At 41.7% G+C, this 13,673-nt stretch overlaps 2 protein-coding genes across 5 annotated transcripts in view; one reads left to right on the top strand and one right to left on the bottom strand.

The window, feature by feature from the left end:
• Nucleotides 1-5,611, top strand: part of LOC104926405 (potassium channel, voltage gated eag related subfamily H, member 7) — a 59,535-nt gene extending 53,924 nt beyond the window's left edge. For all 4 annotated transcript variants that reach the window (XM_019257473.2, XM_019257472.2, XM_019257471.2 and 1 more), the window contains 2 exons: nt 1,387-1,576; nt 2,121-5,611. In XM_019257473.2, the coding sequence (XP_019113018.1) occupies nt 1,387-1,576; nt 2,121-2,402 (472 nt within the window). In that variant the 3' untranslated portion in view covers nt 2,403-5,611. The remainder of the gene's footprint in view (nt 1-1,386; nt 1,577-2,120) is intronic.
• gca (grancalcin) lies at nt 5,540-12,335 on the bottom strand. The gene is made up of 8 exons (XM_010740240.3): nt 12,169-12,335; nt 10,076-10,327; nt 9,328-9,397; nt 8,470-8,513; nt 8,162-8,309; nt 7,045-7,158; nt 6,700-6,758; nt 5,540-6,447 (listed from the first exon to the last, which is right to left on the bottom strand). The coding sequence occupies exons 1-8, from the start codon at nt 12,190-12,192 to the stop codon at nt 6,421-6,423; spliced, it is 738 nt and encodes a 245-aa protein (XP_010738542.1). The 5' UTR covers nt 12,193-12,335; the 3' UTR covers nt 5,540-6,420.
• Between the last annotated feature and the right edge of the window lie 1,338 nt (nt 12,336-13,673).

The following is a 13,673-nucleotide window of genomic DNA, read 5'->3' as shown; positions in this document are numbered from 1 at the left end:
CAAAGACTCTTGACGTCATCCGCTGAGGTCGGGATGTTGGATGTCATGGTGAAGTTGCAGAGTTTCGGTGCAGTTATGGAGGACGGGGACAAGTATGTGCCTGAGGCTGGAGGCCTGGCCACTGCACCACCAACCCTCATTTTACACAAACAGGCTGCAGACAAAGTGTTTATTTGCACTCGGTGTCCTCTGAGGAGGAACAGACACCTGGCATAGCGACAGAGGCATTCCCCTCCGCCTGCTCTCTCTGTGTCTCCTTTCGTTTTTTTTTTGCTGATGGACTAAAAAAAAAAATAAAAGTAGAAAAGAGGTGATTCACAATCTCAGACTCTCCACGCCATGATGTAACTTGCTGCATTAGGTGATGACACACAGTGCAGGTGTTCGGTATTTTGGTATCCGCCATAGAGGAAGTGTCCTACAAATCTCAAGTTTATCTTCCATTCATAAGTTTACCTCTGGCACCATTTCATAAATATTACTCACGGAGTTACATAAGAGGATCACAGTAACTATTGTGAGTTAAATATATATTTAATCTGTTCTTTCTTTCTTCCACACACGTTCTAAGTATATTCCAGGTGATAAATATTACCTTTTTACTGCAGCTGCCACTTACTTTGCACATTTCATGCAGTTCAGATGAACTTCAGCTTCCTGCAGATACGCTACTTCATTTTTAATACTTACTGTGTGCTGATATTTCTTCACCTGAGATTTCAATGGAGAACTTTTACTTGTAATTGAGTATTTTTACTTAAAGGATATGAGTACGTCTCATGTCAGAATCCTCCATCCATCTTCTTGGTGAAGAAGCACTATAATCCAGTATTTCATATAATCCACCCGCAGTTGTAAGGTTTGAGTCTCCCCCTAGTGTTTGGTATTAGTATTAAGCACCCATCCACCATCCCAAAATAATAACCCTGCGTCTCACTGCTGTATATAAACATGACATTCAATATTTCGACAGATTAAATACATTTTCAGACTGTTCCCTCGTGGGCATTGACGTCTTTCAGCGCTGACATGTAAAATCTGTCCCACTGTTCATTTCTTCTTTTTTTTTTTTTTTTTTTTTTTTTTTTTTTTTTTTTGTTCCCGGGAAAAGTAGGCCGAAAGATAATAGCTGTCATCATATTAATTATAGAGCTTGACAGTGAAGCGATGTGATGATGAGATGAAATTATTGATCCCCGCGGTGAAATCAGGCCACTGCAGAAACACGACAAATAGAGTAGAAACACGAGTGCAAGCAACAACACTGCCAACATGTAATACACTGCACTGATGTGTGACATTGACAGCACCACAGCATCATAAAAATGCTTAATATGTCCATAACCACAAACTTTTATTCCATGTTTTATTTCCTCTGTCCATCAGACTGGAGTCCCAGATGACCTCAGACATCCAGGCCATCCTGCAGCTCCTCCAGAGGCAAACCACCATCGGTCCCCCCGCCTACAGCACCGTCACCTCCAACCCAGAGTACCAGAGGCCAGCCATCAGGGTCCAACCGGTGTCTGCCATCCAAACAGATCTCAGCCTCGCTCAGGCTCCGCCTCTGCCACAGGTACACTTTCCTCTGCTTCAGCACGGAGCCAGAGGAGGAGGAGGAGAGTCGAGTTCACACTGTTCTTTTTAAATTTTAGTTTACAGTATTTTATGATTACTTTGGCTCAGATTAAAATAGGTAGTTCTTCATGCAGGACACAGTGTCAGGATCTTCTCACACAGCAGCAACAGCTGAGTTTTCCGAATTGTTTTCTATTCTATCAAAAAATGCAGCCAGGCTAGTTTATAAGCACTCAGCAAGGAAACAGTGTCCAGAGAAAAAGAGGACTTTGAGCCTAAAAATACTTTGCTTGTTGTGACTCACTCTGAGGTAAAAACACACGTTTGTAGTAGCATGTTGCATTGGCTCAGTATTAGTATGAAACCTGTGAGAACTGAGCCATCATAAAATACTTTAAAGTGTGCTCAGTTTCTAGAGCGTGTCAAGAGTCGGCTTGCTTAGTTTAAACAGACATTGGTACGGTGTGTAGTCTGTTTCCTTTGATGCATCTGTCTGTAGTTTCTCTGCCAAATGGTTCATGACGCCCACTGTCTCCCTTCAGAGCCCTGGCCCAGAAAAGGCCCAGAACAAATCCAAAGAAACCTCCCCGGTCCTCCTGCACACAGAGACTCTTCCAGACGGGACGTTTGCTGGACTGCTGGAGAGCGACACGGACACAGAGCAGAGACACACACAAAACAGCGCGGACTCTCTAGAGCGACACCACCAACAGCCACCGAGGTTCCCCTCAGGCCGACAAGCCTCCCTACCTGATGTCCCCAGCAGCTCAGGAATGTTGGGACTCCACAGGCCAGTTTCTGACCCGGGGCTTCCAGGAAAGTAGGCCTCCCTCTGCACGCCGTGACATGACGGACGGTCTTCTCTCAAGCTTGACTCAGGGTCTAAGAAAGAGACTGAATATGCAAAGGAAAACAAACTGTAGACTTTCTTCCATTCCTTTTGGGAAAATCTCCCCCACCCTTCCACCTATCTGATTTCGATGTATAAAGTCCATTTATACAGAGGTATTTATACACTATATTATTAACATGTAAAGTCATCATCTACCGTGTACATACTTCAAATAGAACACTGCCAGCAACACGAGGCACCTAATGTGCTTTTTCTAAAAGAGATATGCATGTTTTTGTTTCTCATGGGTTTTTTTTTTTGGTTTTTTTTTGGTTTTCTGGTGCATGTTCCTCACACCCTGCAACTCACCAGGCAATCAGGTGTGACCTTGGCATGCTTACAGACTACTGTAGCTCTCTCAAGTCTCATTTTCTATGACTCTTCCCTCTTCCGCAGGGGACAAAAGCTACTTGAAAACTCCCTCCGAGGCATTTCTATATTCCACTCCGCAGCTTTTGAAGCTCATCTTTTATCAGCAGCTCCGAAAACGATAACGACAATAAACTGACAAAGGAGGTCTGTCTGTATATTTAGCGTGCCTACTGTACACAACGTCGATGATAACACGTCTTATTCAGCGCATAATCCAGAACACAATGTAACAATAACGCGTGAGGCAGCGTGGACATCCCATAGCACAACAAGACTATTGTCAGTCTTTGAGAGCAATAATGATGAAACGAACAGACTCTTGTATATTTCTAGAGTTTATTACGCTCTGGAGATAATTTTGTACAACCGAGCAAAGGGGAAAAAAAAAAAAAAAACACAACAGCATTTTATGTTGTGAAGTCGTTTAAGACGTACGTGGATTTAACAGCTCAACCTTCACGCAGGGCGTTTCAGCGGAAAAACTGTAAATGTTCAAGACAACACGATTAATGCTTCAACTCGTGGATTTAGTAGATTTGAAAACATAGATACCATATAACCACCTGCATCATATCAATATTACACAAGCATGGCCGTGGGGTATTTGCAGTCACAGTCAATATGTAGAGGAGTTTCCATGACGAGGCAGTGAGAGGATTTTAATGATTTCTTCTGTTCGGTGACAGAAATACTGGGAGATGTAGTTCTTTTTTTTTGTGGCCCTTGTCACTTGAATCACTCTTCTGGGCCGACTCAGCAGAGTTTAACCTAATTTGTTGTTTTGCTGCTTAGAGTTTCGGGGTAGTCTACATTTTTTATTTTCAGTGGCAAGACTTCCTCAGCTTGATTTAGCTATACCAAACTATCTCATGTGTTTAGGTTCCCTACCTCTGAGGTAATCCTACTCTATTATTCTCAGCACATACTTGTCATGGCGGTCAAATAACTCCATATTTGTTTCCTCCGACCACAAACCTCTCCTGCAGAAGGCTAAACAAACAGTCCATGTAAGTTTCATGATTTGGAAACACAGGCCTCTCACTCGCTCGACTGAGGACAGCGATTGTTCCAGCATGGCCGACATGTTTTTTGGTGACATCCAACCATGCAGACCAGTAGTCTCTCAGCAGAGGGTGAAGGTTTGAGGTTTTCTTCCAGACCCTGCTGAGCCCAGTGCTTGTAATTGTTTGCACTGGTGCTCTTGACATTTTCTATGGCGCCAATGATAAACCTTGTGGAAGTCCATTTAAAAAAAGTTGAAGGAATTATTAAAAACCCCAAACTGCCTTTACATGCCGCCCTATATGAGTATATGTAAACTTTTGACTGCAACTGTAAGACTGTCAGACAGGAAGCAACATCCTGAATCATCTTTACAGCTGGAGGGAACTCTGACTATCACACACGATAGTTTTTGGTTGCATGCTTTAGGTCTTCCATTATCTTCTTAAAGTACGATTACGTAAATAAAATAAAAAAAGATCACTCACAAAGCATCATCAGAAAAAACAAAATCTAAAAAAAAAAAATTAAAAAAAAATTTGGGCCGAGGACAGAGCTCAGCCTTGGATAGCCTTAGCTTTATAAGCCTGCTCTAGCCTTTACAAACCACATCGATCCGATGCAACAGAAACGCTTCTCCTCCACCGCCACAGATGTAAATGTACTGAAACGTTTTTAGGCTGAACTGCATGACAAAAGAAATAAAAAATGAATTAGTCATTTTAGATTCCTCACGACACAAACACCCACACGAGCTCATGTATTGCATGGAGACTGCACTCGACTAAATTATAAAAAAGGTCTCAATCAACCGTGTGTGACGTATTGATTTAAAGCTCCAGCACATAACTCACCCAGAGAGATTTAGAACGAACGACTAGACCTATTTTTCTAAAACCAAAATCTTTAATTTGCCATTATTTTTCTATGTACTTTGTTTTTCAAACCCCTGATGGTAGTTTTTAGAATGGTGTGGACTGCTGATGGGATGATGATGAATGCAATGCATAGCCTCTCAATGTAGCAAGCAAGATGTCAGTGACAGGCAACACTTAAAGCTCCGTGCTGCATTTACTGTCCGCTGTCGTTGGTTTGTCTTTGATATTGCACATCGATTTTCATATCAGTTCTACGTCGACGTTTCCCTCTGAACTCGCTCAAAACCTAAAGAGATTCATTCTGTTCCGACTCACCCGGTGGAAAGATTTGTAAGCGAGAGAGAAGTGACGACATCTTCAAGAAGAGCTGAGAAGGGGATGCATCGGCTGACGGACTTTACTTTCCAGATGTTTCCAGCAGAACGCGGGGTGTTGTTTCTTTGATTCTTTCTCGAGCACAGATGTAGAACAAAAGTTGCTAAAGCCTTTTAACTCGACATGTCCAAACGCCTGAAGGGTCGTCTGCTGAACGTTCATGGGATTTGCAAACTTTTGCACAGAGATTAGAAAAAAAAAAAACATTAAAAAAAAAAAACTTGCTGTACTGGATATAAATGTCACTTTTTAAATCTAGTGCTGTTCACAATTGTTTTTATGCATTTTTTAAATGTTTGCCACTGTATTTTATACAATGCAACACTTAACAGCTAATTTGAATGTTTCCGTTCTTAACTTATATTTAAAGAAATGAAATATATTGTGTAAATAGTCTGGGGGAAAAATGCGCAATTGTATAAATGAATAAACAGAATGCATACTGATTAAAAAGTGTTTATTGTGAGTAACAAAATATGATTTTCACGACATTGGAAAAGTTACATGTGTGGGGGAAAAAAACAAAAACCCGGCTGTGTTTGAACTGGAACATATGAACATATATGACAATACTTTAACATCCGTGTGGATTTAGAAGAGCTCACAGTCACTTTGGCTTGTTATCAAGTTAAACATCGAGCGAATATGCAGCTAGAATCTACGGTTATAAAAACAGAAGTGCACCAAAGATCTGAAAACAAATAGCGTATGTGAGAAAAAAAAATATACTAGCTCTAACAAAAGTTCAGTGTACAGGTCAAATCAACATGTTATCTTTATATGCTGACACTTATCCATCCATCATGATGCTCCCATTACTAAGTTATATCTATATAAATGATTGTAATATATTAGACCATACATTCAGAGATTATAATGGCACAATAGGTGTCTCACAGGTCAGATGATCCTATTAGTATCAGTTCATGTTCGGTTCCATTCGAACTATCAAAGCTCCCTTCCTTAAAGCCTCCATGTGTTCACAACATTCAAATGATTCAATACGCTGTCTGACTTTTATTTTGAAAGTCAGACTCCTACACATAAGAGCTTAACAGACACTGAAATCTATTATATTCTCCTCTAACGTGGATATATACTGTGATACACGTTCAGCACGTCCCCGTGTGACATACAAGACTAAAGCATTATGGCAAGCGTTACAAGCGATGAGTACTTTTCCTGTTGCGGCTCATGGCAACTCAGTCTAATATACTGGCCTCCCTTTTTGCATTTTTGTGAGGCAGCGGTCCAGAATCCACAACTGATTGGTTTGTTAACCGGCTTGACCTCGTGGTGCGGGACGCGCACGCGCGGCAGCACTTAGATGGCCATTGTGCAGAGGATGAACTGGGGGAGACGGAGAGGGAGAGCGTCAACCACAGAGTCGTTTTTCACATCAACCCACAGGAAGCTACAAGTTGTTTCACACGCTTTGTGTGTGCTGAAACACACGGCACGTTCAAGCCTGACATACAGCTGCAATCAAAATGATTCAACCCGTTTTACCAATAAACCTAATTTGCAATAGGGGGTTGAATAATTCTGATTGCAACTGTACCTCCTTAGGAAATCACTGAGGCTACATAAACTGGGACTTACGTCATCATACTGGAAGTTGACAGATCCCTGCTGCATGGTATCTCTCCGCCTGAAGTTGTCTGTAACAGGAAGAGTAAACGCTCACAGCAGTGAAGGGTCACGATTTCAATAAAGCTCATTTCACGACACCTCGTGACACAGATTTGTGCGCGGAGCCGAGCAGAATGTCACGGCTCTTCAGAGATAACAACGGGGATTACAGGCGGGATGAAACCCGAAGCAATTTCTCTGTCAGCCAACATTAAGAGCACGACTCTGCACACGAGTGGCTGCTCGCTGAACGTGTCAGGTCTTTTTTTTTTTTTTTTTGATCTAGAGCGGATCCTGGATCTGCGTTTGGGTTACCTGTGAGAGCTCGCAGTTTGACACAGCAGGCCACGTAGTCGTCAAAGAAGATCCTTCCTCCTTTGTTGTAACGCTTGATGATGGCGTTCAGAGCCTGAGGACTGACGCGGTAGCCTGATACAGAGAGAGGAGAGGAAACAAAATGTTTGAGACAGACACTGTTTCCTGTCGAAGTGGGTCAAAAGAGCAACTTCACATGACGGTAAAGCTCTAAAAATACACAAGACTGAAGGGAAGGAACAATATTACAACAGCAGTACTACAAGATGATTACATTTGGATTTGGTAACACTGGGATGGGTCCAATTTAATGACAAAGGCAAAGGTTTTGTCATTTTAAGCAGTATTTCTGCACAAACTGACATCGTGTCGAGCTCAGCTATCAGACTGGACGGACATCAACTAACAGCACACTTCTAATTATATGGAAAAAATAAATATATCTGTGGGAATTTATGGGAATAAGCCGTGAAGGTTGGCCCTTACAAGGGAACTTGTCAAAGAATTCATTGTTCAATAAAATAATTCAAACTCAAAAGGTTTAATTACAAATCTAAATAAATTGTTGAAATGTTATTTTTTTAACTTGTATTATTTTGCATGTCTGCTTATGACAAAATAAAATGTTTATATTTATGTTTTGATACGACACAGTTTGTTTAAATGACCCCCAATTTCCAGTTAACTCCCATTAATTCCCATGGCAAGTTTCTGATTTGGAATATTTCCAGCATTCCCCAGCTTAACTTCCCATGGAGGGTTTCTGGAAATGTTTCACCCCTTTGCAGCCCTGATCCCGATCACATTCCTATTCTTTTATCAAAATGTTTCTGTAAAAAAGTATCTCAAGAGACAGGGACACCTAGTGGACAGGTGGAGGCAATGCCGGGCTGTGAGGAAACGTATCGGCTGGTCTTGTTATCATATTTCTTGAGCTAAAATATTAACATCAGCCTCAAACATCCAGAGTAATTACGAAGCTGTTGTACAGTAGATGATGTGCTGAGTGAGATGTCCTCTCAGAGGATGAGGAGTCAGAGACAGATCACACCAATCAGAGTCTAATGAAGCGTCTGATTAACATTAACATCATATTAAACATCCATCAAACTCTCACCCATGGCGTTGATGGCCTGCGTCATCTCGTGAGGTTCCACGGTCCCGCTCCTGTCCTGGTCGTACATCATGAAGTTCTGCTTCCAGCCGTTCAGAGCCGTGAACAGATCCTTGAACTCGCTGAAGCCCATCTTACCTGTGAAGTCTCTCTGTTGAGGGCCTGGTTAAGCTTTAATAACTGCATGAATAATGACTGCGAGCGGCTGGTTAACCTGGTTTCACGGCTGCACCTACTGTAAACATATTTCAACAATGAGTGACGTCGAGGAGTTATTTCCAACTTCGCCCTCGTCGTACACAAAAGGATACGTCGAGCATCGCGATCATGATCCTGCACGTGTCCAGGCTGAACGCTGTGAAGGTGAAAAACATGAACAAGTAGTGAAGTTCATATCCTGGGGCACGTTAACAAAACATCATAAGACTAAAAGTTTCTCCTGACAGGCTGACGGAGTAAAAACCTTCAAAATAAGACACGTTTAATCACTAAGACCTGCTCAGAATTAACTGACTGCTGCAGACAGTGCGCATATCGCAAGATGCCACTTAAAATCAGATTTTTTTGATGGTGCATGAGTTGTTATTATTATTATTATTATTATTATTATTATTATTGACCCAAAAGAACATTTCCTTTCTCACTCAGCTTCATTTTAACACTTCGTTAGATGTACATTAGTGCAATGAATGAATAAATAAATAGAAAGAAACCGGCGTCACGTGTGGAATTACTCCTCACAGTTAATTAATGAATGAGCTCAATATCACAGCATCAACATGCAGACGGTGTTTCTACTCTGGATGAAATCTGTGACACAAGACTTTCCCTTCATCTGAACCTCTTGTATATTAATGAATATTTAATATCACATTCACACAGTACTGGTTTAACAGGTCATCGCTCACTTCCCCCTCGAGGGAATCCCCATCTGACTGCTTCCCATAAATCGCGGATGAATGTGGGAGTTCAAACATAATGGAGAGGAAACCATCTCGTGTTGCAAACAGAGCTCGAGTGTGATGCGACACACCCGAGAAAGCAGCAGCAGCAGCATCAGTTGATGTTAACAACTTAAAGAGCTTAGAGTGAGCTCTGTAAACTAACGTACACGAGAGGAACGATTCAGTCAGTCGTCCTCTTTGTGGAGGGCAGAGCGGTGAACTTACGAGAGTAGCTGCCAGTGAAACCAGCCTGGGTCAGACACCTCTGCAGCTCCTCGGCATCGATCTCGCCATCCTGCACAGAACAGGAAGTGATATTCAGTCATGTGTGACTCTCGGCGGAATAAGACAACAACATTTTGGAGGAGGCCGGTCTGCTGGTCAAGTGTGAAGCGATGAAAGCAGAGAAGGAGGAAAAAAATCTGCCGCTGCGTAAACTGTGCTGAGTGAAAGGAGAAAAAAAAAAAAAGGAGTTTCAAGCAACTCTGAAGTCAGGAAACATTTTCAGTCAAAGAAAGTGAAAGAAAAGTCAAAATGTGCTGCGGGAAGCTGCTCAAACACTCACAGGGAAGTGATGACAGCTCATTAGCCTCAGTGAGCTTACGGTAAACACTGTTTAAGCCGAGGCTAACAGATGTCGGCGAGGTTTGACAGCAGGGCTCAATGTCAGACTATAGGATGCAGCTCGTGTTGTCTCTGCTACTAATTAATGTGCATCATGTCTTACTTTGTTGAGTTTTTATTTATGTATTTATAATCTTCCACAGATTGCAAAACACTAAATCTTTCCACTGTTTTCTTCACATCTTTCACTCTAAAATCATTTGCGCTGACATTTAGTCGGATGAGTCACAAGTGAACTCAGGTTGAGACAGATCCCAGATCTCTCAGCCGTGAAGCCAGATGTAAAAAAAATCACGTGCTCTTCTGACAATTCAAGAGGAATTTGAATCTGACATTCATCCACACGTACCTGCCCTGCTATGGCCGTGAAGTAACCCCACATTGGATCATTGGCAGCTGGGGGCGCGGCACCGAACGTGCCTGGATATCCTCCTCCGTAGGGGGCATATCCTCCCTGGGGTGGCGCGCCTCCCATCGGACCACCCATGTGGCCTGGCATGGGGCCTCCCATGGGCCCACCCATTGGCCCACCCATAGGACCTCCTGGCATTCCTTGGGGCGGCATCCCCTGAGCTGGCATGCCTGGCATCGGACCCCCATACTGAGGCAGGGAAGAGAAACAAAGCAGCTCGGGGTTAGATTCAGTTTGGTACAGTAAGTGTGTTCAAATGTAAATTATCCTTTACGTGTTCAGACTCGTTCTGAGCTCCAAAATTATGGCAGAGGTTAGGACTTTATATGGAAATGTTTAGTATTCAATAACTGAACTGTCCTGTGTGTTTCAACATGTTACAGCATGTCAGTCTTTCATTCAGAGGCTTTCACCTTTGGAGTCCTGCGATATTATGATTCGGTGTTTGAAGGAGGGCATTATGGGATTGTAGTCCTTACTTTAAAAACACTGAGGAATCACTGCAGTCACAACTTAAAGGTCCAGTGTGTAGAATCTCCTCACATCTCCCTCAACTTCTTAGTGTAAAGGAGAAACAACACTTTAAAAAGGACCCTGTCTAGAGTCACTGCTTAAGCTACGTTTACACATAGCCGGGTATGTTGAGAAACGAATATTTCCTTCCCTCCGTTTTCCAAAATAACATCGTGCACATAGCATCGTTTTCAAAAAAGTTTTCGTTTACATCAACCCGCATAAAAACGCCATCAAGCGCCATCATAACTACAGATAATACAATGTGCAGGCAACTTTTTTTATGACACCGACAGGAGACCGCATGACAGTCATCTCGCCCTCGATGTAAGGACGCAGCAAGTCGGAGAGTACTAACAGTGATGACCGCGACATCCTAAAATTTTCACGCCACTCCTCCGGGACAACCAGTGGCAAAATTGCTGACCTCCGAGCCCTCATTCGTCTCTGGTCATCGACATGACGCATCAGCTGTGTATGCAAATGCAAATACATGCAAACGCAAAACCGGAGTTTTCCAGAATCCCCACTCTAGCCGGAGTTTTTAGAAAGATTCGTTTTCAGAGGCGAATTCACCGTTTGCGTGTAAAAGATAGGTACAAACAAAGGGAAATGTCTCCGTTTTTAAAAATACCCGTGTACGTGTAAACAGGGCCTTAGTTTGTCCGTTCTGGGCTACTGTAGAAACATTCAACATGGCGGCCTCGGTGTAAGAGGACCCGCTCCCACTGTAGATGTAAAAAGATATATCATATGATGATTATATTCCCTACACACTGCAGCTTTAAAGATTACACCGAAACACAGCTAAAAGTTATACTTTATATAAATATATAGCTTTATTAAAGTCTCACTTTTTCCTAACACGTCTCTGAACATTGACCGTCTTACCTTCAGCATGTGAGGAATGTAAATGACTGTGTGACAATGGGAATGGGTGTGTCTCACCCAAACACATGTAACTGTATGTTTATGACTTGCATGGAGATTATTACACTTTAAGATATGTTGTACATGTTTTAAGCTTGTCACAGCTGCTGTTCATCACTGTTGAAGTATGTTCCTCCCGGAAGACACACTTGTGTCAATGTTATGTCAAGTACTAATAAGCTGAGTGTGCAAATATGGCTTCATATATATATATATATATATATATATATAAATATATATATATATATACACACACATACATACATACTACATACAACATACAACAACACACACCACTATAGATATGATATAAGATAGTAATAATCTATCTATATATGATTATAAATCAAAATTTACACAGTTTGTATGTGTGTGTGTGTGTGTGTGTGTGTATGTATGTATGTATGTATGTATGTATGTATGTATGTATTTATATATGTGTGTGTGTGTGTGTGTGTGTGTGTGTGTGTGTGTGTGTGTGTGTTGGAACACCTCGTCTCGCGACAGATAATCGGAAACAGACAAGCGCTCGAGGCTAGCCGCTCCGCTAACCGCTGTAGCTCGCGCGTCGCGCGTGTTCTACTCACCCCGCCGTATCCTGGATACGCCATTTTGTGAAAACGGAGCAAAGAGTGAGAAGTTTAGCGTGTTTTAAAGAGTGACTGACGCCGTCCGTGTCACTCTGTCACAGGGCTGTAACTTCCGATAAGTCCCAACACTTCGCTACATCACATCCGACACGCCGGAAGTGCGTTGACTGTTTTTTCGCATGAACCAATCAGGAGATCAGGATTTAGAGCGAAGGCCCGCCTAAAGGTTATGACCTTTGCTGTGGCTTTTAGGTACCCCTCGTAAAGTCGAGTTACCCTAAAAGCGCGGTCGAAATGGATAGAAACCAAACTAATGAATACTAATAATAATAACTCAAAGATTTTCAGTTCGTGTTAAAAAACGTTCATCAAACTAACAATGAACCTTACCGAAGCTGTTGACATCTATGTCAATGAGTATAACATTCCTATCTGCCAAAAAGTTAAGAGTCTCCACTTTCCCAGTATTTCAGCGTGTCACTGAAGTATCTCCAGTGGCTTTTCCTGCCATGTTATCGGCCTTAAAATCCTATTTTTTACTATTTAATGGCGCATTTTAACTGCAATAATCCATAATATGACATGAGTGCTGCTTTCAAAAAGCTCAAAGTATAGTTGATATGTTTGTAAAACTTTTTGAATTTCAGGGGGGAAAATAAATCTACTATCCTGCGTTGCTTCTTTTCGCCACTAGATGGTGCTTTAGGAACTTTTGGTATCCCATATAAACAAACGAACATCTTTTCTATATGTTATTTATCACTTATATAACTCTATAAAGTGATATGTTTTTATAGCAACAGAAGCAGAAGCAACTCAAAGTGCTATTTATAAGGCATAGCAGCACTGTAAATGTACAAAAACACAATGCAAAAGAACATAAATTGAATTAAATTAATTAAAACAGATTTTTCAACTACACTTTCTAAGAGATATCAATCTTTTTCTTCATCTACCAGTTGTCTGTTTTATTAACCATAAAGTAAAGTAGTAAAAAAGAAAAAAGCTTGAGAAAAATCTGAAATGCTCACAAGTCAAGTGTGATTTCTCTGTCAAAGACAGTCATCTGTGATGGACATTTATCACAAGCTACAAGGTGAGAATCCCTGACAGCAATTTAGATGAGCTCCACCTGCATTGTATTTCACCCTTCAGTAAAAGCGGCAAGAAAATGTCGTGTGAGTTCAACAGAAAGGCCTCAGTGTTATATGGGAAGCAGGTGAAGTGTGCAAAGGATGCCACAGCTTCCTGTTGAGATATGTGGTGTCTCATGGCTTCAATCGAACCGAGCATCTGCGGTGAGAGGTGTCAGCTCTGTAACCACAGGAGCATGTCAACGCTCAGTGAAAGAGTGAACCTGAACATCACAATCAACTATTGCTACATTGTTTGACAAAACTATGACCACTCATGTGCACATACAAACACAGAAGAATGTTTGAGGCCAACAGGTTTGAGCATTAACAATGTAATGCTTAAAGTATTCACCTTTCAGATCAGGT

This window comes from Larimichthys crocea, chromosome XIX (genome assembly GCF_000972845.2).
Source record: "Larimichthys crocea isolate SSNF chromosome XIX, L_crocea_2.0, whole genome shotgun sequence".
NCBI classification, from domain to species: Eukaryota; Metazoa; Chordata; class Actinopteri; family Sciaenidae; genus Larimichthys; species Larimichthys crocea.
The sequence above is the reverse complement of the archived record's forward strand: the minus strand, read 5'-3'. Positions and strand labels throughout refer to the sequence as shown.